The sequence below is a fragment of the Pseudochaenichthys georgianus genome, chromosome 8 (assembly GCF_902827115.2).
Source record: "Pseudochaenichthys georgianus chromosome 8, fPseGeo1.2, whole genome shotgun sequence".
NCBI lineage: Eukaryota > Metazoa > Chordata > Actinopteri > Perciformes > Channichthyidae > Pseudochaenichthys > Pseudochaenichthys georgianus.
In genome coordinates this window covers 23,437,975-23,463,184 of record NC_047510.2, presented here as the reverse complement: position 1 = coordinate 23,463,184, position 25,210 = coordinate 23,437,975, and the positions used below count along the sequence as shown (strand labels likewise).

Sequence of the window (25,210 nt, the reverse complement as noted above, 5' to 3'; positions counted from 1 at the left end):
GGCTGCCTTTGCTAGTATTGACCCCAAACCCCATCCTTCATAATCATTAAAGTGATGTTGTTTTATTCACGTTATCGTTATTGACCATTGTGAAATACACAAAGACACAGTAGAGGGCGCTCTCTCTTCAGTCATTCTCAATCTTCTCTCCTACTCAGAACATGTTTTCTTTACCTTTCCTGTTTCTTCACTTCATGTTCTTCCAGGTTGAATCTTCTGCTCTGCATGATGGAGATGCTTTACATTCAGAGAGCTTGTCAACTCACGAGAACTATCTATATAATTTATTAATGATAGCTGATTACTTATGCAAATAAGTAGGTCAAGAAAAGAAAAGCATTCATAATAAATAATACACCATACAACTGCTGTAAGCTTTATGTATACTTTATATAGATACACGTAATGTATAACGTGACCGATAGCTTTTACAGAGGATATAAAAGTTAAGATAAGTTAATTATAAGAAGATAATATTCTGCCCTGACTGCAAGGCTTTCATTTTATTTTACAATCACATAGAAAACTACTGTTGTTTATAGTTTTGACATCATCATCATCATCATCATCATCTTCTTAACTGATATTACTTCACTATAATCATCATCATCAAACATCAAAACATAATTTTCACTATAATCTTTATCATCATCATAAATACAACCCTCTTCCTCACTCATCAGTCATGGCTTTTTTAAAGAGCATCGTCACAGTTATTTACCAACATTGTCAGTTTTATCCTCCTCATCCTCATGTTTTCTTATGATTGGGTTGAAGGCTTTTGTAAAGAAGACCCCAAACTTCAGCTGATGCAAAACGTGTGCCTGAAGGCTCAAACATGGTACACAGAGTGTGCATACTACAACAAAGAGACCAGAAAACCTATACATTATATATACACATACATAACTTAATTATTTATATACCTGTAAAGAGGAACACAAAAGCAAGCAAGGAATTAATAGGATTACAAACCAAATGCAAATAGGATCACAACAACACGACCTTCACTGACAGGCCAAAGACAAGAGAGGAACAAAAGCTTAATTGGACTGGTACCATTCTGGGTCATTGCACAGCCATAAATAAAACCTACCCAGTCGACTTGTAAAAGTTCAAATCCTTAAGATCATATTGGTCTTTTTCTCTGGTCAGCATTGAGTCTGCAATAGCCAATCTAAATGTCAGTTTTCATTGGTGCTGGTGGAGACCGCCTTGCAGCCTTTACATACAATTTAGTTACACATTCTGACAAAGTGACTTCTAATAGTCTGTTAGCTGCACTTTTAAACCCCACTTGATGTCACTAACATTAATGATGGTTGGGATTTCAAATGGACCAGGAATACAATCTTAAGGATTACACATTTACTCCCAAAGAGCAAGGTTTAATCTCAAGCATCGGCAAAAGCTCCTTTTCTACTCAACTAAAATAAAAAGTATGCACTTTTCAAAATTCTCTGCTCCATGTAAATAAAAATAAAAGATCAGCTCAGCTGACTCAAGACTGTAATGCGGTGTTAGGAACCTAAATGTAAGCCACCGCTGTTTTCTGAGGTTACTCCCAGCAGGGCTTCAGCCATGGCACCGGGAGAGAAGAATCCAGAGTGAGATGACATGGTCCGGGTGAGGTTACGCTGCAATGATCCACCCACCACCTCCCACATGTTTACATCTGTCTCCTATTTCCACCCTTTATCCTCAAAACGTCTTAATTCATCCTCACATTCCATTCCCTGTGCAGCTCCATGCATCTGAACTCTGATTTGGAATGACAACAACTTTCTCATAAAGCACAGTGGAGGTAACGCATCACTTACATAATGTAGACTCTGTGTGCATTGATAGCATGCACACTGCTGCAAACACACACACACACACACACACACACACACACACACACACACACACACACACACACACACACACACACACACACACACACACACACACACACACACACACACACACACACACACACACACACACACACACACACACACACACACACACACACACTTGTCTATAATAATCCACATGCATGCATGTGCACCTGAAACATGGCAGTTGTGCTTTAGAGAGACCTAGAACATGTGATGGCCATGAGAGGGGGAGGTAGGGGGGTGTGTATGATATGGAGGAGAAACAAACTGGCTGTTGGTTGTTCATGTGTTGCTCCAGGCAAGAGTCCACACATTTGAGTTTCCTGAAACTCTGCTGTCCCCTCAGCAGTGGGGTGTCTCCCCAGCAGTGCACACCGTCCAGGGGAGAAACTGAGGTTCATATCCAGGGTCTTTTTTTGTGAACCAGCTTCTCAGCGTGTGTAGTTTATGTGTGGGAGAGAAAGATGGAGGAGCTGGAGGTTGAGAAGATTGTCCCTTTTCACTTCTTGTTGGCGATGCGTCTCTTCCTGGTGGCCAGCATGTCGTAGAAAGGGTCTTTGCTGATGCTGGCCCTGGAGAAGAAGCCAATCAAAGGACAGTGATGAAATAAATAATAAGGTCACATGAGAGAAGGGACTCGAGCATCTTTGATATGGAAATGTAGGCACATTTATACAAACCCCTGCCTAAACTAGATCAAAAAAATTAAAGTTTGTGCAGTGACCTAGTTTGGTTTCCATGGTTTCTGAAGAGGAACACCCCCCTCCCAAGTTTTTTCTTGGTACTCCGATCAGCTGGAACATCCTCCAGAACTCATAATAAAAACACACACACTCCTCCCGCTATTCTGCAGGTCTGAATGAGGGCTCAAGATGATTGGCTCTTCAGCATTCTCCCTCTCCCTTTTTTTTAAAGATGGAAAGCCAGCGCACAATGAGAGCAAGTGCGTCAGGAAGCCATTTGGGCTCTTCTGAGGAGCCCAGTTTCACGGCTGCTCAATCCTGTTAGCACCAGCACAGAGCAAGACGAGGCTCAACCCCCCATTGCGGATATCTCAGATTCTCTTTGCAACCCCACACGCAGAAGAATGAGTTTCGTAATGCTCATTGTCCATTTGCAGAACCCAATTTCATGAAACAAAAACTCCTCTGTGGAGTAAGGCTGCTGTGACTAATTCCAAACAACATTCCCTCTATCTCTGTCTTTACAAATATGTAATATATCTAATGGAATGGGACAGAATACTTTTATTTCTGAGTCCACTGTTTCCATCGGTCCACCATCATCTGTGTGTGTGTGTGACTCAAGCATGCCGATGCACCTCTGTGATCATCTCATCACTTAAGAAGAGAGGGGTAAAGCATCATTTCCATAAAACGCCTTTTATCTCCAAAGATCCTTTTGGACCCCTCTGGAGAAGCACAAGCTGCAACTCGTTATCCTCGGAGGATGCCAGTGCGTCAGCCCAGTTTGGATCTTCCTCTCCTGGATACATTTACTGGGTTTGCTGGCTCACCCCTGGGCTGCTATATCAGTGACTAATCCCACAACGTTTCCCCAGCTAATATTCACTGAGAGTATGGAGGAGGGGGGATTGCACTATATTACAGTATACAAGTGTTCTGTTCTGCTGAGCCAACTCTCTTTGACATTGCACCATCTTTATGCAGGTGATTACAGAGCAGCATTTAGGTCACCCACAGCAAGGTTAATATTCCTGAGAGCCCCAGTATGTATGGTATCTGACAGGAGGAAAACATACCTTTGTTGTTTTACTGTTTCAATCAAAGCTTTTAATGACATGTTCATTATATAAGTCAGCGTATTGTCTGGATCCTTTTAGTCCAGATTTGATTTTGGGATGCTCAGGTGGTGAACATGTTTTTTTTTACTTGAGCTTTTAAGAAAGGTTTATTTTTATAGTTAATATTTGTATAAAAAAGAAAAATGTTAATGTCAAACATTTGCTTTAAGCGTGCTTGTGCGAGTCTTACTTGATGGATTTAATCCACTCCTCTTTCTCTTCCGGCGTGGGCGCTGATATCCTGTACACCACGTGGTTTCCCTCGACGACACGCCCATCTGCCTCCGTCTTGCAGGCTTTGATTACCTGGCCCTTGTGGTTAGGTTTATAGAGCTCGAAACAGTTCTGGAGAGCGGACAAAGAGAAGGGCTTCGATTATGTAATACTGTTAGAGTTCACAGCACACTGACCAATACCTGTACTTTAGACATCCAATGAACACTATAACAGAGGAGAATAGACTCTTGACATATGATCTACAGGTGAGCTCTTTAAAGAGGCAACACTCACAGGTTTCCTGGGCTCCTCCACCTCCCTGATGCTCAGATTCTCCAGCGGGATAATCCCACGAGGCTCTTTGTCCTAAAGGAGAAACGTGGAAAAAGGAGAAACGTGGAAGAAGAAAAACAACCAAGTAAATACAAAAAGAGAGTTTAATAAACGGCAGAAAAAAGCAAGCAATCAAGAAAGAATATCAGAAAGGTGGCATGGATGAAAAAATAAGGAATCTGACTAACAAAAGGAAAGATGAAAATAGAGCAGTGGAAAAAGGATAAAATCATATGTGACATGTTTTGCCAGCATGGAAATCAACCTTGCCCCCCCCCCCTCATCCTCCTCTTATCCTTGCTGCTCTTTAACGGAGCAGATAATGTTTGTGTGGAGCAGTCAGACCAGAGGACGGGACATAATGATAGTGTCCTGCAGGATAATACCAGGGTAGAGAGAGGACAGTGCTGATGTAGCAGCTAGCGGGGACACGCAGGCAATGATAAAGATCTTCAACGAGGCACATTTACACTTATTCTTACAAAGTGACACGGATAGACAAATACCAACTCACAAGGGGACACTATAAAGACAAAAATGCAAATGAAAACACACAGAGGGCTGATCCAAGTACTTTTTGGGGGTAATTTTCCACATGTACTGGGGCATTATTAACGTCAACTGACTAACATCAAAGCATTGCTAAACAGGCTATCGGCAGGTTAAATTCCCTTGTTTTACACAATATGTATTACAATACAAGTGTTTGTTATGGCATCCCGAAATTCAGAATCGTCCCCCCATCTGGATTTGGAAACCCCGCAATATTCATTACATTTATCTTCTTCAAGTCATCATCTTTAGAGACCCAGAGAGGCTCTTCACAGATCAAAACATAATCATGCAACACTCACAGTTGTGTATTCGAAGTAGTAGAGGCAGTTGTCAGTCAGGATGAACCACCTTCGCTTCCAGGTTTTCACTCGGCCCCCTGACAGGAAGAGGAAGAGGAGACAGGAAGTCACACAAATGCCACAGTGACAGACTGGCTGTCTCCCATCAGGAAAAAGAGCCGGGATGTGACACGCAGTAACGAAGCCCACCACCATCCACTCGGTTATTTTGTATGCATTATATAGATCTTATGAATTATTACTTTATGTCTTTTTTTCTCTCGCACAGACCGCCTGCCCCGTTATAAACCATGAAAAAAGACCAAACAAAGCACTTTAAATAACTGCTTCAACATGTTTGTTCATTAGCTCACTGCTATAATTGAATTTCCTGTGTAAGAAAGGCTGCTCCCCATCAACCACATGATCCTGGCGATTAGACACACATTGATACTTAAATGTGATTAATGCCCAGGACACGCCATTGAAGCTTGAAGTTTCAACAGTTTATGTATCTATGCATATGACCAAGCCTACACATAAAGGAGGGTTTCATACTTTCAAACACAGTTTAATATTGTGTGCTGCTTTTTTGATTTTATGATGAGGTTGCATGTGCAAATGTCAACGTGCAATAAAGAGAGGGTCACTTTCCAAAGTATACAGGCAAGACAGTTTAGAGAGAATGTAATAGTAGGTGACTACAATCAACCATCACTATCTCTTCTAACTCGCAGCTTTGTTAAATGATGACTCACGCAACTGATACATTATTGCTGACTTTGCTTATTCATTTTTAAAAGGCAACAGGATGAAAGCCCATTGGCTGTAAGGAGCGGTGAGCAAACAGAACTTGATATGAACCTAATGCGGCACCTAAAGCACCCCTGAAGGAGCACACATGTAGACATAAGCCCAAAAACACACACACTGAGCAACGTGTTGGTTTCTGCAAACTACATACAAAAAAAAGCAAAGACTGAGAGCGAGCGCTAATGTCCTGTACATCCATGTATGTACAGCACTTTGGCTCCACCAAAAATCGTTTATAAATGTGTTATATAAATAAAACTTGATTTGATTTGATTTGAACAAGTTGGTTTGACGCGGGATTCAGCCTCTGGCAGTGACTGCAGCGTTAGAGGAAAACGTATGATGTGTGTGCATGTGAGCTGTGAGAAAGACAATCTAATGCTAAGTTTACAAACTTGAATCAAAACATGCCACAAGCACTTTCTGATAATTTCCTGTGAGCCTGCTTTGACCTAACATTCCTGATTAGTTATTCTCAATACTAACCACCCCTTACGGTCACAACACTTTTCACTGCAGCATTTCCTTCCTGTTTTCGTGCCTCCTCACATGAGCCTATGCGGCCACACATAATTACAAAGCCGGGTTTCCTAACATTTCAATAGACTCTGGGTATTGAATAAGCGTGGCCAAATTTCCGCTCAGTGTACAGAGAGATTTGCTAAAAAAAAAACCTGCATTTAGTCCTTCACATCCTCAAGGGTTTATTTTTAGCGAGTTAAATTAGAAATATTATAGCGAGAACTGGTGCGGGAAATGGCTCCAGGGAGGAATCGTACCAGAATGTAATCATGTTAGGCCTGTGAGCCACAATGGGGCTATTTGCAATCGTACTCACTGGTATGATGAGACTAAAGAGACGCTACGCAGAGTGAGAGGAATGTGCAGATCGGAGCCAGGTGTGTGTGTGTGTGTGTGTGTGTGTGTGTGTGTGTGTGTGTGTGTGTGTGTGTGTGTGTGTGTGTGTGTGTGTGTGTGTGTGTGTGTGTGTGTGTGTGTGTGTGTGTGTGTGTGTGTGTGTGTGTGTGTGTGTGTGTGTGTGTGTGTGTGTGTGTGTGTGTGTGTGTGTGTGTGTGTGTGTGTGTGTGTGTGTGTGTGTGTGTGTGTGTGTGTGTGTGTGTGTGTGTGCGCGCGTGTGCGTGTGTGCGTGTGGCCTAGCATTACTATACTTGTGGGGACCTAAATCTGTTTACACAGTCACGTGTGGGGACTCACCTCCCTTATGGGGACAAAATGGAGGTCCCCATGAGGGGAATCAAATTGGAGGTCCCCATGAGGGGGAGCATTAATGTTAGGGTGAAGACTTGGTTAGGGTAAGGGTTAGGGTTAGGCATGTGTTGGTTATGGTTAAGGTTAGGACAAGTCTCCAGGAAATGCATGTAAGTCAATGTAATGTCCTCTGAAGTGATGTATACATGGTATGTGTGTGTGTGTGTGTGTGTGTGTGTGTGTGTGTGTGTGTGTGTGTGTGTGTGTGTGTGTGTGTGTGTGTGTGTGTGTGTGTGTGTGTGTGTGTGTGTGTGTGTGTGTGTGTGTGTGTGTGTGTGTGTGTGTGTGTGTGTGTGTGTGTGTGTGTGTGTGTGTGTGTGTGTGTGTGTGTGTGTGTGTGTGTGTGTGTGTGTGTGTGTGAATATAGTAATAAAACTGATCACCTGCAGTGCGTTTGCACTTTAACCTTTAACGAAATGTATCCTGGCTGTTAAACAGTTTTATGTTCACAATATATCAATCTCTAACAACAATTAAAAGTGTTTTAAAAAATACTTAAATGAATCTCTTTTATGTGGTGTGAGAGCAGAGCGAGGTCCAAATCAAAAACATGTGTTAACAAACTGGAAAAAATGGTCAAAAGAAACTATTACCTCATTAGGAAAGCATGCTACCACATCTTAATTACTGGCACGTATAGAAAACAAATAGCTAAAGCATGTGTTCCTTCCCAAAGTACATTAGGATAATGTCGATGTGCACGCAATCAAATCATGCCTGTAACTCTTTGTCCACACATTCTGTCAAATGTTTTGCGGTGAGAAACGCACACCTTATACATGAATATCCTAGTGTGAGGGTGTAGGGCAAGTGGAAAGCATGTAACCTTGTTTTACTGATGTTCAGGCTACAGTTTCTCATAGATAAATCTTCTTTAATCAACACCAACTGGTCAAGGCAATAAACAACCCAGAGTCACTCTCTGCAGGTTCCCACCAGACTCTACTCTGTGCACTCTGTTACTGTAACACTCATAACTGCACAACAAAGCAGATAAGAACTAATGTAACTTTGAATACAAGGGACAACAATGCAAATCTTTAAGGTTAACATAAAAAAACTAGTGCACACGGAGAGCATTGACCTCCCATAAGGGCAGTGGAAAATAATGCATGTCATTTCCCCGGTTCATTTCGATCACCTCCAAAGTTGATTTGGCTCTCATCGCCCCAGGCTACGCCTTTCCATCACATTTCTTAGAGATCGGGCAAGTAGCTTTCTTTAATCCTACTGACAAACAAAGCAACAAAGCAAAAAGAAAACCTCCTGCTTATAATAAAACAAAAACCATAACAACAGCAACTGCTTGAGTGACAATATATATTTTATTTATATTTAAATAAGTTCTGCAACTTAGTATAGCAGAAACACGGCAACTTAAAACATCAGTGAATGTGTGCATAAGTGTGTATCCGACTTCATATGGGTTCATAAATCAAAATACTGTACACCCAATGAGTTTTATGCCTCTAGACTGAAAGAATAAAGTTTAGTACGATCTTGCAACAATTGTTTTGAAGTGTATGAATTGTATCTTTCTCTGCAACACAAAATGTTATGATCTGTTTTATTTCACTGCATTTAAAACAGGATACATCACGTTAGAGAGCATGAGTGATATTTACCTCACCCTGCTGTGAGCAAAGAGTCACAGTGTAATGAGGATAAGTGGGAGAGTAACAAAATAAAGTCATCCAGGATGTCTTTCACTCAGCAGGGGGAATGTGCAGACACACACACACACACACACACACACACACACACACACACACACACACACACACACACACACACACACACACACACACACACACACACACACACACACACACACACACACACACACACACACACACACACACATACACAAGCACTAACCTAATTTAAGCAGCCAGCCCTCTCTGTCTGGGTTGAAGAATGTGTGCGTCAGGTCATTCCCATCATCCTCGGGGATCTTAAAGGGTTCGCTCTTGATGCTGTCGAATAGATTCTGGACAGACAACAACAAAAACAAAAAGAGAGGTACATTAAAGTTCACATTTACACTCCCAGACTTCCTCTATCTCAAAACATTCAATCCATTCCTTAGATGAATAACTCTGGGAGCTTTAACCAATTGTATTGTTCTACTTATAACAAACCAAGGGCACTTTGGTAAAGACATCAGCGTACACTATGTGTGGATGGATGAACTTGCTTGTATGCTCGTTTCCTTTGAGAGATCACAAAAGATTATGTGCATCAGTATCGGGGGAGAATATGCAATTCTGCTGAGCTGCAACATCTCAATTAGTGAAGCGTGACTCTCTGCTTTGCAAAGAGAGACATTCCTATAGGGCTACATGCGGGCTACATTGGATACATTTGTCATAGCTAACAGACTAATAAAGTCAAAGCTCTTACCCTGAGTAGGTCCTCTGGGAGGTCTCCCCCCTCATTGATCCCTCTGTTCATGGAGATGAAGCGCTCCACGGGGGGCTTGTCTCTGACGTTGGGATTGTGCAGGCTTGTGTTCAGCATAATGATGGCAAATGATAGGACATAGCAGGTGTCTGTGGAGGTAATTATACAGTATGTGTCATTGGGAAATATACAATACAATGCAACCCCACGTGTGTGTGTGTGTGTGTGTGTGTGTGTGTGTGTGTGTGTGTGTGTGTGTGTGTGTGTGTGTGTGTGTGTGTGTGTGTGTGTGTGTGTGTGTGTGTGTGTGTGTGTGTGTGTGTGTGTGTGTGTGTGTGTGTGTGTGTGTGTGTGTGTGTGTGTGTGTGTGTGTGTGTGTGTGTGTGTGTGTGTGTGTGTGTGTGTGTGTGTGTGTGTGTGTGTGTGTGCGAAATCCTGTGTGAATAGGATTTCTCTTCTGTTTAAACTAGTGATCTTTTGTAACTAGGTCTATCTTAAATTACTATATTCCGAGCAGTCTCTACATTTTCTTTTTTAAATTCAAAAGTTTTGTCTTTTCTAAAGTATTGATATCATAATATAAATAACAAAACAAGAGCACACACTCAAATAATAATTTTCACAATGTGAGCTCTTATCAATACGTGAGCTCTACAGTGGAAGGTATTTACCTTGTTTATTATAATGGTATTGAAATTATGGCAGAAATGATTTGTGATTTATTAGACAGAAATCCATCAAAAGATTTCTTACCACAAGTTAGGACTCTGCCCAATAAAAAGGAGAGTTTAATCAACAAAGAGCCCCCTATCGGAGCCCACCAAGGCCTTTGGACGTCTCTGCAGTCATGAACACACACCCAGACAAACACACACACATTCTTGTGGGTCCACATCATAACTCATGCTAACCATCGTCAATCCCATCCACACACTAACCGCCCCAGTAAGCATCACTGCTCTGTAATTTATGACCCTGAGCCATCGGTCCTGAGAGATGACCAATAACTAAGTCAGGGTGTGTCACCACTGCACCACATTCATATTCATGACCTGAGCTGTCACCCACGTCCTCTTCAAGGCTCCCCGCGGACGGTACACACAGGAGCAGCAGACCATGTGCGAAGGGCCGAGACGCCACTAATGACCAAATTGACCAGTGATCGATTTCATTATCACTGCAGGAGCCACGGATAGTGATCACGCTGCGATTACTGAGGACGCTGCTAACTATGCTGCAGAACAAAGATGTTTACGACTGTTGGTCTACTGTCGTTATGATTCTCTGAATGCAGATACCTATGAAGTCAGAAGGTGTTCATATTCTGCAGTGTTTAAAGAAGAGTTTCCAGGGTTATGGACACGCTAAAGATGTACGAAGCTTGAACAGGTCCAGATGTCTAGGTAAGACAGACAGTCAGAAACATTGATCTGAGGCTGAGGTGGTCTAGCTGGCCCATATTATTTGTCCTGGACTGTCTACAGTAGCTGAGTCTGACTGATGTGTCTGCTGCAGTGTGTGTGTATGAGAGTGTGTGTGAGTGTGTGTATGAGAGCGTGTGTGAGTGGTACCTGTGGACTGGAAGACGCCAGGATTACATTGGCAGTATCTGGATGCAAACGCCTCCATCATACGATCAATCTTCTGGGCTTCGCCAGGAAGTCTGAAGCTCCACAGAAACTGCCTACAACGGCAGAGACAGAGAGGGATAATGGAGTTACAGATCATAATAAAATATGATGAAAATGTAAAAAAGCTGACTTTCTTTACATTGACGTTAGAACGAGAGTGTTTGTGTTTAAAAAGGTTTTTAACGTCAAACTGAATGATTTGGCTACAACATAAAAAGCCTTTTTTTACTGACTGTTAAACAGGAAGTTGTACTTTCTAAAACAATGTTATGGAAAGTACTGCCTGGTTCATTTCATATCAAAGTTAATGTTAAGTCACACATGTAAAAAGCATTTAAATCAACATCCGATTCATAGTCTATAAATACTAAAATAAACATAGAAAGCTCACATCGGCCAAAGTCCATCAACTGGACAATTGGTAATGTGCTAATTAAAACAAAACAATTCCTGAAATCATAAACATTGCGAGAAACCAATGCCATCATACCCTTCATTTCAAATGAGACCACTGTGTTGACGCAGTGGGAATGCCAATGCAAAGACTAATAATACCTGCAAAGAAGTTGTCATAAATCCCCTTCTCAGTTTGATTATTTGACGATGCAGATTATAGAACATAAAACTCAAACAGGACTTCCTGGATCACATTTCATTTTCTCTCCTGCAGCTTTAGGAAGACACCCGCACCTGCATTTCCTCTAACACATTTCTACATTTGGTCGATAACTCACCGTAAGGCTTGTACGAGGTTGAGGTCTGCAAACTCATGAAGCTCCACAAACGCCTGGAGGACCTTGAGGTTAAAGTCCTCCCTGGAGGGTCACACATGTCACACCATTTACACTCTTTCCATTCAAACAGACACAGAAGAAACAGACTGCACGGTAAATACGGGATTCATATCGGAAATGAAGTTCAGTGATTTCATAGGGTTTGGGGATCAGGGTAGAAAGTAAATGCTGCCATGTCACAGCACCAGTGTCAGGCAGAAAGTCCCTGTGTTTGCAGGCTGCATGAAATCCCAGTTGTTTATCCCCATTGATTCCCCTTCGATAAAAACCACATGTCAGCTTAGTTATTTGCCTGGCACCATCTCCCGCCGCTGCTCCGCTCCATAAATCCAGACCACCAATTTCCTGCAGCTTTATGCCCCGGTCTAAGCACATGCAGGGCAGATCTGACAAAGAGAGGGAAAAGAGGTGGAGGAAAAACAGAGATAAAAACTGGAGAGCTCACCGTTCCCCTAAGAAGTCCCCGATGACTGTTTTGTTGAGCCCCTCGCCTTTGTAGAGGAACTGAGAGACGTCCTCTGGGGTGTGCTGGAGAAGATCGTTCTCCAGAAGAAACTGGATGCCCTGTTTTAAAAAAGAAGTGCACACTTGCACTTTAGTTTCCTCTTTTGGTCTGTTTTAATAGACCTGATGGATGGCTAAGATATATTAAAGTTTGATTCAACAGCAACAGTCTTATTGATTTGAACAATTATTCATTTAGGGCAAACCTTTTTAGGGTCCATATTGAACTTCTTCCTCCCCATGGCGATCTGTTTATTTCTTTGTGTTGTCTTACTGCAATAAGAAACACACAGAAACATATATTTAAAGACAGTTAAGGGTGTGGTACCCCCAGGATGCTTTGTTTGTTGAATCGGTCACTTTAGGGTGGGTTCATCCAGGATGTTGCATAAGTGACTTTGTTTATCTACTACTCTTTCAACAAAGACTGAGTACAGTGGGTTAAACCTGAAAAAAAGATAAACGTGACTGCATCACCTCTGCAGTTTAACACGTCCTGCAGCCATTTGGATGTTGCCCTTCTTTAAAAACACATTTTGCAAGCAGCCCTCAGGGAAATCCCCACCTTTGTGTGTCGGTGCATGCTCCCTACGCTTCCTGTGTGCTCAAAATAGCCCACAGCCCTTTGCCAGCTGCACCTGAGACACAGCCAGACACACGGCCTCACTCCACCTCATCAACCAATCGAATGAGAGCCTTTGAATACAGACTGTTTGTCTAATGTTTAGTCAAGGGACTGTCTCGCTTCACTCCTCAAACAAAGAGGGCTTAACAGACAGACACACACACACACACACACACACACACACACACACACACACACACACACACACACACACACACACACACACACACACACACACACACACACACACACACACACACACACACACACACACACACACACACACACACACACACACACACACACACACACACACACACACACACACATACAGGGGACAGGTGTGACAGTAAGGCTCCAACCAGAGCAAAAACATTGTTGGCTTTGAGGAGCAATTGAGGAGGCAATATAACAACATAATGGACTAGTAATGAAACATTTGGTCAATAAATCGATCAAATCTGACTGAAACAAATCCACAACATTGACAATAGTTAATTATTGGTTTAACTCAAGCAGTCTGCCAAACATTTGTTGATTCAAGCTAATCATATGTGAGGATGGGTTAATTTTCACAGTTTAGTTTTGGAGTTTCACACTGTTAACTGTTAATCACTGTTGATCATGAAAAAACAAACAAAGTGAAGATATCCCCATTGGCTCTGTCAAATAATGATAGCTGGTTTTTCACTATGATATGACATTTCACAGAAAATAAGAATTCTGATAATTGATTAATTGTTTAAGGAACATTTCTAGCTGAAACGGCAAAAAATGATCTGGTACATGTGCTTGCTGATTGATATTATTTTCGGATTTATTTCATTTTATATAATATTTAACTGAACTTATGAGGGTGTTGGCAAAATGAATACGTCTGAATATGTCCTCTTCGGCTTCGGGAAATTGCTGTGGGCATTTTATTGATAAAAATCATCCAGTAATCAAGAAGATAATCAGCAGTTGATGATAAAAATGTAAAACACTCACCTCTCCCCCACGCAAGTAAGCTGCTCAATCTCAGTCATTACCTCGGAAATCTCAAACTTCAGCCGCTGCAGAGAAAAATACGACTATGATTTGAGCTTTAATAATTCTAATAAAAAGACAGCGGAAGGCACCATAAATCGAGCAGCAGCTTTGAAGAGGTTCATCATGTAGGTTACATACCATTTAAGGGCATCCTAATGACAGCTTTCCTTATAATTAGGGCTGGGTGATTTGGTTTTACTCAATATTACACAACCATAGTAAGATAGATAGATAGACAGACAAGGATTATCTGGCATTATAAGATGATGGACAGTTGGGAGGCTTAAGTCTTTTCTGATATATGGACAAAAACACTCATACATTTTTTTAACTAATGTTTAATGCCAATAACTTTGTTCAGTATTGCATCATGTATGTCTTCAGACAACACCATTTGATAATAGCACCCAGCCCTACCTACGATAACAAAGAAAAACATCATGCTTGGACCGTTACTCACTTCAATATCATCAAGAAGCTCTTTTTTCCTGCGTCGTATGTTCGACAGCTCATCTCTTTCCTCCAAAGACAGGTCCTGGGGTACTGGAAAATACAGGGAGAAGGGAAAGTTAAAGAGCATGTGTGAGTAAGAGAGGGAGGGAGGCGCACATTTATGAGGATGGATTACATTAATTCACCTTCCGATCAGCCAGCCAGGCACAGGGATTTAGTGCATACCTGAATTAATACCATAACAGAGGAGTTCATACACTCTCAGGTAAGTTAGTAAAGGGGAATTCAATACATTACAATGTTTCCTAATGTATATTTTGTTCAATGGCAGGTGGATTTAACCAATTCTTCAATCATACAGTAAAAAATATTATAATCTATTAGTGTACAATGCCAGTTAACTACTTAAATATCGTCTCAAAGGTCTGACTGGAAAATCTAAAGTTTTCTGAAAGGCCCGTCATTTGTCGTCTCAAGACTTTGATTATTTGTATGGTTGGACATTCTTTTTTCAGAGCGAAGTGCTGACGACATTATGTTGAGTCCAAGACAATATTGACATATTTTCACCTAAGAGTAGTTTATTGACACGTACAGCAAATACTGAGCAACATTATTATTATGGCGCTATATTTGGTCTCCTCCCACAACATATTATTATGAAACACCTTGTATACATTGTTTTCACAGTGTCATTATGAAGGATATGTAAACATTTGTATTCATGTCTATTCACGGCACAGTGTAAATATAGAGCAGGTGTTAGAAAAAAGCCATATAAAATGTAGTTTCTCATAGCAATAATTTTACAAACCAAATGAACCGACCGCTGAGCATCTGGTGAGGCCCGCCCCCTCAAATATTGGCTTTCTGATAGTCTCTCGTCGGCCCTTCATCTGGGGTAATTAACCCTTCAAAGAGAGCGCGGCACACATCACACAACACGCCTGTTTTACTGCACGAGCACACAAATACTGTATACACAGGTGACTACACAATACACACGCCATGCATATAGAATGTTCACTTCACACACAGGACAGTATTTATTCTACACTACGGGTCCCTGGGTCTTTCATTTAACCGTGCCACTTCAACTTCTCCCCCCCCCAGACCCCTCGGAGGACCTCCCCCTCTCTCCTCCGACACATCAGAAAACAGCAATCCATTTGAGAGTGAGCTGACAGGAAGTAGGTCATTTTCACATGGAGCAATACCAGATTGTAATTCTCCAGTGCCACACACACACACACACACACACACACACACACACACACACACACACACACACACACACACACACACACACACACACACACACACACACACACACACACACACACACACACACACACACACACACACACACACACACACACACACACACACACACACACACACACACACACACACACACACACACACACCTCCAACCCCAGTGCTTGAAGTGGGGGAGAGAGCAGATTCTAATCCCCCAACTGAATCATACCGCTAAGCAGCTTTGCAATTCAGACGATTTCCCCCGTTGTTTCACATCCCAGTGTAAATAATGGAAAAAGTAAAGTAAAGTTATATCCTCTCCATTGTTTATCAATCTACTGCATCTCTCTCACACTTTTTGAATCCTCCCCTCTGCTCAGTCTTGCTCTGTAAAACAAAGTGACTATTAGGACTATTAGGTTATTAAATTGTGAGAGCTTGGAGCTCATGTTATCACAGAGCAGCAGCCAGTGAAGAGAGCAGGGATCCAGATGGCTGTGTGTGATCATCTCTCTCTCACACAGCACTGTATCTACCGACTTCAAAAATATGAAATAGGAGAAGAAGACAAGCACAGGAGGAAGAAAGAGAAATATGCTAATGGAATATAAAGACCATGTCTACCAAGTATCGTGCAGTTGAATAATGACTCACCCTTCATTTGTCAAGATGTATCAAAAAAGGTTATTATACTGGCAAGACTACAATAAAGAAAAGTTATTATATGATAGATCCATATGTTGTAAATGCTCTTGATGGCAGCTGACATAATTCCATCCCATATAGACTGATCTTTTGTAATTTTTGCCAAGTGGCAGTAGAAGTGGAAGAGAGGTTGTTGCTCCTGTGTGGGTGGATCATTTCGATGCACATTTCCCCTTTGTGGGACGATTAAAAAGGTACTCCGATTCTGCAAATGGTTTTGCTTTCCTAACATTTTTCTCTTTCATTTTTATAATTTTTTTATTCTATAAAGTGTGATTGCATATAATGTCAAAGGAGAAATGTGATTAGAACAGTATTTGTCCGTGGAGGCATGACGTTGATGTTTCAAATTGAGAAAAAAAATGTATGTGTGTTCAGAGAAAAGATTAAAAAACAGAAAGATGTACTGTTTTACTGTGTGCACACACCATTACTTTGCATTTGTGTGTAAGAAATGTCAAACCAGGTCCATTTGGTATTTGTTTAGAAGGTTTCAATCATATCACACAATCGTTTCAGCAGATTTGCCCATTATGTGTACATCATTATACATGTGTTCATGATGTATTTGTGACTCTTTGGGAGTCTTAGCATCTTACATTGCTTATCCCTTGTCTTTGTAACACGACTTTGTTTTATGGACCCCGGAGTTGAATAGGACACAAAAGAGAGAAAAGTTGTTAAGAGGCAAGATCTGCGTGTGAAAGAAACAAGGACACAAAAGGATGCTCTCAATGCCAAACTGCAAAGAAAGGGAAAAAGTCAAGAGTGATGAACGAACAGATACCGGCACTGCAGACATCTTCACACTCTCTGCCTCGGTTGTTCTCTTCCCTTGGCTTCAGTTAAACAGCCTCATAAAGCAGTAATTGTAGAGAAAAGAGACCCTGCAGGCAACCTGTGATGCGCAACAAAAACCTCCTCCATCCCTCCTACTCTGAAAGAGCTGGCCTGGACCGGAGAATGGGACAGATTGTCTGAAGAGACTGAACCTGTTTTGGGTAATAATTCCTGCGTTGTGTGTGTACGTGTACGTGTACGTGTGTGTGTGTGTGTGTGTGTGTGTGTGTGTGTGTGTGTGTGTGTGTGTGTGTGTGTGTGTGTGTGTGTGTGGGTGTGTGTGTGTGTGTGTGTGTGTGTGTGTGTGTGTGTGTGTGTGTGTGTGTGTGTGTGTGTGTGTGTGTGTGTGTGTGTGTGTGTGTGTGTGTGTGTGTGTGTGTGTGTGTGTGTGTGTGTGTGTGTGTGTGTGTGTGTGTGTGTGTGTATCATTGTGAAGACTTCTACTGTACAGCCGAGACTGGACATCTCATGCATTAAACGTGAAAGTCTAGGAATGTAGAGTGTGTGTTTCTGCGTGTGTATTTCCCTAGAGAGCAGCCCTCCTGATAAAAAAATTATATATATATATACAAACACTCCATAACCCTAGGCACAGCCACATAGATTACCAATGCAACACCACTAAACCTTCTATATTTAATATTACCCAGGGGGCTGATGTTCCATTGACAATCAATATATAATCATAATAGTTCAAACTTGCATGTTTAGCCTTTTTAACCCCAATAGGTCTGACAGCACGCATGGATGAGCAAGTGCCACTGTGCAAGTTTCATTCAGAGCAGATTCATCAAAGGAAATGTCATAAAATTGTAACGTCCTATTTCTTATACAATGCCCTTTAAAATCCCTTCACCGTAATTTCTAACGTGTCAACAACATTTCATTAAAGAACACCTATCATGCTATATTTGAACAATATATTGTAGGGCCATACCTATATAAAGTATATAAATATAGTTGTTTTTTTCAAAATACCAAAAAGATCCTGCACTTGCCTCATTTCGCTCTATTTGCTCTTTCCAGCGCTGTTTTTGCAGGGGGCTGATTCTGTGAGCTGCAGCTGACCACGCCCCCCTGCAGGAGATGGGAGCGTGTTCTGAGATCAGCTGCTAGGCTGCAGCGGGGAGAAGAGGGGGAGAAAAGAGATCTCCATCCTCCGTGTTTTATTCTTATAGAAGTAAGAAGAGAAGTAACGGGGCAGAAACCCTCCTTTTTACGCAGCGGTCCAGACATAGACATCAAACGGCGACACATATTCAGTTGCCAGTTACTTTTGGCATTAGGGCAGGGATACCTAATACTTTCCAAGGTTTGACATAATGAATTGTGCTACTTTTAAAGCAAGCAACGACCCAAGCCGGGTCCAGCTAGGGTCAACGTCTGATACGACAACACGGACATTCGAGAGTTAACAACCAAGTGAGATGAGATTGACTTGAGTAGGAGCCTTTCAGTTAGTCTGAAAGCAGTTGATTGCTACACAAACAAGGGATTTACAGGAAAGCGATGCCTGCATATTTTACTGTTTGTGCTTATATCTCATTGATCAAAGCTTCCCTGTTCAGAAATCACTGTCTATAGCCGCTTGAGGCAATGAGTTTCAAATATTGCAGGAAGTAATACACAATATAAATGTAATCCTTTAACTCTGCAATATACTTTCTGATCCTGGTCACATGATAAAGAAATACAAATATTGGCTCACAAACAAGGCACTTTAAAGCTCACTGTGTGTCTGCCTACCTACACTGTCAACAAATACATGTGTAACTTACATACAAAACATTAGATCTCAACCAAAACTGATTAATTAAAGTATTATAATATCAAAGTGCAGTAAAGTAAACGTTTCCATCTTTCAAGTCTTACAGTATTCAGTTTGTATCCCATGACTAATTGTAACGTTTCCTGCCCTAGACAGTCATAAAAAGGAAACAGATCACATGCAATGATCCATGCCACTGATAACAGAGGCCCTGTTTCAGCTCAATTCAGTTCTTTGTTGGAGTCACTGATCACTGTCTCGGTACATGTTAGTCTGAGGGAGAATCCTAAAGCCCCAGATACTGAACACTGCTCAGGATCCTGAATAATACATGACTGCCCTGTCCCAGTCCACAGCTACTGTCTAATGCTTCTGGAGATACTGGAGAGATTGGGATCTGACTGACGTGACCCACAGGCCTTTATTGGCAGATTTCAAAATCTTATGACAAAACGGCTTTGAAAGTAATGCCTTTCCAATATCCTTCGCATCAAGGTCAGTGGAAAGGATGGTTTTGCATACTGATACGCCTGTGGTGTTGGGTCATGTTTGCAGAACAGTCAACTTAGAGTCATGAAACTACTTTAACATGGATGCTCAAGATTAGAGTAAACACAGAACCCCCAAAAGCCCAATTCTCAAGTATTTTGACACAAGCCTTTTTTTGTGCAACTCCACTTTAAAACAGAAAGCAAAATATGGATTTGCAGAGAGCTGTGAAATATTGTATGTTTTGTTCGTTTTTTTGTACATCTCAGGCGAGACTCTATCTACAACATTATCTGTCCAAAAGCTAAAACATTAGCAAAATATATTTTGAGATTTGACGCAGCAGGGTGTTCTTGTTAATCCTTTTATTAGAGATGTGTCTGTTATTTGTGTTTGTCTTTAGAGTGTGTCAGGATGGATCCTTCCCGTAACAATAGCAACGGAGCAAACATGAGGAGGGCAGAGGCTGTTCCCACCGCAGGATAATTAGAGAGCACTTACACATGTTCACAGCACTAGATTGTGGCTTGGTTGCTGCATATGTGTGCAACCCTGCCGAGTTAAGAGTGATGTAAGAAAGCCAGGTTAAGTGTGTCAGAGTCTGTGAAACACTGACAAACAAAACTCCAACATTCACTTAAGTGTACACCTTGTTTTGTTACACTGGACTGCAGTAGAAATAGAAAATAAGACACCTCGTACGATTCCACTTTCCCCAGACAAATTCGTTTTTTATGCCCTGAAGGAGATACATACCACATCGCCGTTTCCTCTCTCCAGGTCCCATGATGACTGACATGCCATCAGCAGAAGTGTCTGTGTCCTTCTTATGGTCAGTGCTCTGTGTGTCAGTACTGTAGCTGAAATGCTGTTAGAGCTTTTAGCAGCTTGTTTCCCGCTTGTGTGCTTGTGAGATTGCGGCTGCTGGGTGTGTAGTAATTGTTTTCCCCCCTCGGCGTTACTCCTACTCACAGCTTTCAAGCATGCAGAGAGACACACACAAACTAGAAACACACATACACACACAGTACAAACACAGACACACACTTTGACAGTTCCTGCCTCTTGACAGATGACAGTAGTGGAATGGAAATAGCCCACATTCCTCCTACTGCAAGCCGCCCAGTCTGGTCTAACCAGCTCTCTATCCACCTCCTCCAGTCTCGTCCTTTTTTTTATCCATTCTTTCAGCAAAAAAAAATTCTTTGCTCCCTTGCTTCAACTGTCTTTCTTTCTCTTCAGACACCCACATAGATCCAGCAGCTCTTTTCCACCTGGAGAAGAGTCACAACTAGCAACACTATCAAAAGTAACCTATTCCTTGCGGGTGCTGATGCCAACAATAATGGGTTTGGTCCTGCATTTCACCTCCCAGAGCACATTGCACTCATTTTAAATACAATCCACTCACCTTAAGAGCATCAGCTACACGTTTATGAGGCTGGAGAAGCATCCACTCCAGTCCATAGTGCTCAGATTACTGAATCACTTTTACACTCTCATGAGGTTTCATTCCTCATTATTACAAACATTAGCTTTTACATCAGTGACTGTGTCCTTTCAATATCGTAATAGGTAGTAAATCAGGATTGTCTGCTAGTCTACAACTAAAGGAAACTGGGGGGGAAAATATGAATCTACAGTGATTTCCTGCAAAAGGAAGACAGATCTAATCCATTATTGTCACTATCTTCCAAGCAGTTCTTCCTTCACATTAGTAAAGACTGACAACACTGGGCTAGTTACCCATTTGCCTCATGATTCTGGCTTTGATAACATTGATTTTAAAGATGCATAAAAAACTATTTACGTCTTTATTTTGACAGTATAACAGGTGTCCACTATTGGAATTTCATGACCAGCCAAACCAAGCAACATAATGTTTCAATTGACTGAGAAATGAATTGAAAATATTGGGTGCTCTTTAAAAGATCGCAATCTCTAGTTTTTTTTTACATTTTTCTTTTACTTTTTGTTAGAGTAGTAGGAGTGTTAGGAATGTTATGAAAGAGACGTATTACTTGTGGGACCAAGATCAAAAAAAGAATAGAGCTGCTCGAGCTGCTTTGAGCTAAATGCTAACATCAGCACTAAACACAAACTAAAGCTGAGCCTGATGGGAATGTTGATTTGTTTTTCAGTTATCTATTGATGTTAAAGTTGAAGATGATATTTATGTAACTTTTATTTTGATCTCAACTACACTGTACCTTTTTGTGCAACAGACCAAAGGAAACACCTGGCAACGCACTCAATACAGTCTTTGCGGTTGTTCAGACTACAGTGGGGGTCTGCAGGAGAACATTTTACTATTATGGCGCACACACAGACACACACACTAAAAACATAAGAGGCTGAAACGTTTTTACCATTATCTGCAGAAACAAAGAAAAAACTGATCATGGGTCTCTACAAGAAGGACTAAAGAAGGAAGTCTTTCAGCCTTGAAAAGCCAGCTGATGAGAAAACCACGCTGTAGTTCTTGGAACACTTGTTTCATAATATCCCATACGACACCCACCTGGATTTCAAAAACAGTTTTTCTTGATTAATTTGTCATGTTTGTATTTAAGTACTTTCTGTGATTAGTGTTGTTTTTGTACCACGATGTCCCAAAAAGACCTGAAAATCTTTCTACCGCAGGCCCTAAAGATGTTACTGAATATTTTCCAAGTCTGCAGCAGTCACTTGTTGTTAGCTCATCTGAGAGACATCCGCAACGTTCCCTTAATGAAAATTAGATTACCACAAAAAAATCAGACGGCACATCAAATGCAACACAGCCGTTTGATCCTTCAAAGCCTCAAACACCCTATAACACAATCCCTTGAAGTATGACATTCTCCTCACAGAACCCACTAGTCACAGTCACTTATTTATGAACAAGCACTGCGTTTGCCAAATTTCACTCAAAAAGAAGTGCTTCCGCTTCCCTTTGGATTTGAACAACAACTTCTGATTGGTTTATTTCTGGGCCATCATACGCATTGATCATCAGACAAATTAGTTGAGTGCTTTTGACAGCAGGGTCCCTTGTTCTTGATCTTTGCTCAATTATGAGCTTGACTGCAAGTCTTTCATTATGATTGTTTATCTTACCTCACGTGTCATTCCGCTACACCACAGTACTCGATTATTTGTACTAAATACAGAGTTTTGCAGCTGATAAATATCGACCCATATGTCAGTCAGAAACTGAGACCTTTTCTTATCTCACCCCCTAATCTAGATCCTGCCTCGTCATTCGCTTTCAGAGAGAGCAAAGACAGTTTAAAAATGCTGATCTGTACTACCTGCTATTAGATAAATATAATCTTTAGGTTAACAGCGATACTAAATGTTTGAGAATTACCTTATTCTGCTTTTTTTTGTCTTTCAATCTTGTTCATTTCATTTCATTTCAAACCTTTATTTATACAGATAAATCCCATTGAGATCATTGATCTCTTTTTCAAGGGAGACCTGTTCAAGTAGGTTCCACATGACACATAAAAACATAAACAGAACAAGAAAAGGACATCATACAGCATCATTTACATAATTATCCACATAAACAGGTACCAATAGCTTCCGATTGAGTAGCATCCAACCGAGCTTTAAAAACATTTAGTGGCACCAGATTGTTCAGTTTCCATTTAATTTGCAGACTATTCCAAGACAGAGGAGCTGCGCATCTAAAAGCTGTCTTCCCTAAGACAGTCCTAGCAGTTGGCACTGCGTCAGGCCGTTGTGTCCTTGGGCAAGACACTTCACCTGGATTTGCTCCTGTGGGTATTGTCCACAGTACATGTATGATACCAATGTATACTTGTAAAAGCGCCTCACTCGAGGCGTGAAGATGGACGGTGTGGCGCAGTGCGCTGTGCAATGATCATCAGATCAAGGGGTGAAACCCGCCGCTGCTGCGTCTGTAAAGCCGGTGTGTCCTTGGGCAAGACACTTCACCTGAACTTGCTCCTGTGGGTATTGTCCACAGTTTCTGACCATTGCATGTATGATATATGTGTAATGTGTGTATATGTAAAGCGCTTTGAGTCATTGAAAAAGCGCTATAATAAATGTAAGGAATTATTATTATTATTATTAATAAAACCACTGCATTCGATCTCAGGCAGTAGCCACTTACAATTTTCCGTGAGATCAGGGAGCAGATATAAGATGGAAGTTTCCCTAACATGGCTTTGTATATAAAAACCCGTGACTGAGCCTCCGTACAGTTAGTGAAAGCAAACCAGCCCTTGCATACAGGGTACAGTGATGGGTTAATGCTTTACAGTTTGTCACAAATCTCAGTGCACTGTGATACGCAGCATCTAACTTGCTCAGGTATTTGGCAGGTGCATTCATATAGACCAGATCCCCATAGTCCAGCACAGGTAAAAAGGTCACAGTGACTAGCCTTTTCCTGGCCTCAAGCGAGAAACAGGACTTGTTCCTGTAGAAGAAACCTAGCCTAACCCTCAGCTTTTTAAGCAGGTTATTGACATGAAGTTTAAAAGTGAGACAATCATCAAGCCAGATACCCAGGTATTTGTAACCGGTAACCACTTCAAGTTTTATTCCTTGCGTAGTTACAATATCTAAAACAGGCTCTGGTGTCTTTTTTGCTTTTGAAAAGAGCATTACCTTGGTTTTATCCACATTTAAAATAAGCTTTAATTCAGAGAGCTGTTGTTCATCTATTTCTTAATAACCTCACACCTTGTCTATACAAGAGATGTTCTAAATGACCAAGGATTCAGCAGTTTCACAATCCAACATCTACCAAGGAAACTGTTGACTCAGCTGTGAAGTTGAATACTCTGTCAGGAGTCAGGACACACGTCCTCCAGAAACTGAGTCCTGTGACTCACTCAGGAAATAACCATTGCGTCTCGCCAGCCCAAAGTCTGGTGTGGAGGCTGTGAGCAGACAGAGATACAAAGACTGCAAAGGAGGCAGCAACACAGACTGTTTTCATTGGGTTCATGCTAAATCTGGGAAATAGTAGAGCAGAGATACAGGAGAGACAGAGAGTGGGTGCCATACAGGATCCACTTCTGCTTCTGTTATTCCAAGACAGCAGGAAGGAGAGGAGGAGGAGGAGGAGGAGGAGGAGGAGGAGGAGGAGGAGGAGGAGGAGGAGGAGGAGGAGAAGGAGGAGGAGGAGGAGGAGGAGGAGGAGGAGGAGGAGGAGGAGGAGGAGGAGGAGGAGGAGGAGGAGGAGCACCCTGTCTCCTAAAGTATATATAATGCTGTATCAGGGGAGTTTAAGGGTGGATGGTGGAGGTACAAAGCACAAGTTCACACGCGCTGTATCCCAAAACAGTCCTACTCATTATTTAATTAAATATAATAAGATTACATTACATCTAAAATCCTGTTTGCTACTAGACTACAGCTAATAGGAGTAAAACATGGGGCATAACTGATCTGATTATGTACTTCCTCTGTATATACAATTTCATGAAAGTTTTCCTTTTCACACATTTGATTATCATCTGTTCTCATCTGAAAAAATACGACTCGTTTCCTCTTGCTTCTTGACTCCACTAGCAAGTGAAAACTGCTGGAAA

At 41.5% G+C, this 25,210-nt stretch overlaps 1 protein-coding gene across 2 annotated transcripts in view; it reads right to left on the bottom strand.

The window, feature by feature from the left end:
* Nucleotides 1-1,970: 1,970 nt before the first annotated feature.
* Nucleotides 1,971-25,210, bottom strand: part of cyth3b (cytohesin 3b) — a 33,209-nt gene continuing 9,969 nt past the window's right edge. Inside the window, exons 1-13 of one of the 2 annotated variants that reach the window (XM_071204193.1) lie at nt 20,412-20,492; nt 14,601-14,683; nt 14,099-14,163; nt 12,690-12,756; nt 12,425-12,543; nt 11,920-12,000; nt 11,126-11,238; nt 9,555-9,703; nt 9,030-9,141; nt 5,091-5,167; nt 4,198-4,269; nt 3,878-4,032; nt 1,971-2,455 (exon numbers count right to left, since the gene is read on the bottom strand). In XM_071204193.1, the coding sequence (XP_071060294.1) occupies nt 2,383-2,455; nt 3,878-4,032; nt 4,198-4,269; nt 5,091-5,167; nt 9,030-9,141; nt 9,555-9,703; nt 11,126-11,238; nt 11,920-12,000; nt 12,425-12,543; nt 12,690-12,756; nt 14,099-14,163; nt 14,601-14,683; nt 20,412-20,454 (1,209 nt within the window). In that variant the 5' untranslated portion in view covers nt 20,455-20,492 and the 3' untranslated portion in view covers nt 1,971-2,382. Of the gene's footprint in view, nt 2,456-3,877; nt 4,033-4,197; nt 4,270-5,090; nt 5,168-9,029; nt 9,142-9,554; nt 9,704-11,125; nt 11,239-11,919; nt 12,001-12,424; nt 12,544-12,689; nt 12,757-14,098; nt 14,164-14,600; nt 14,684-20,411; nt 20,493-25,210 lie in introns of those variants that run through there. The other variant, XM_034088358.2, reaches the window with a different exon arrangement.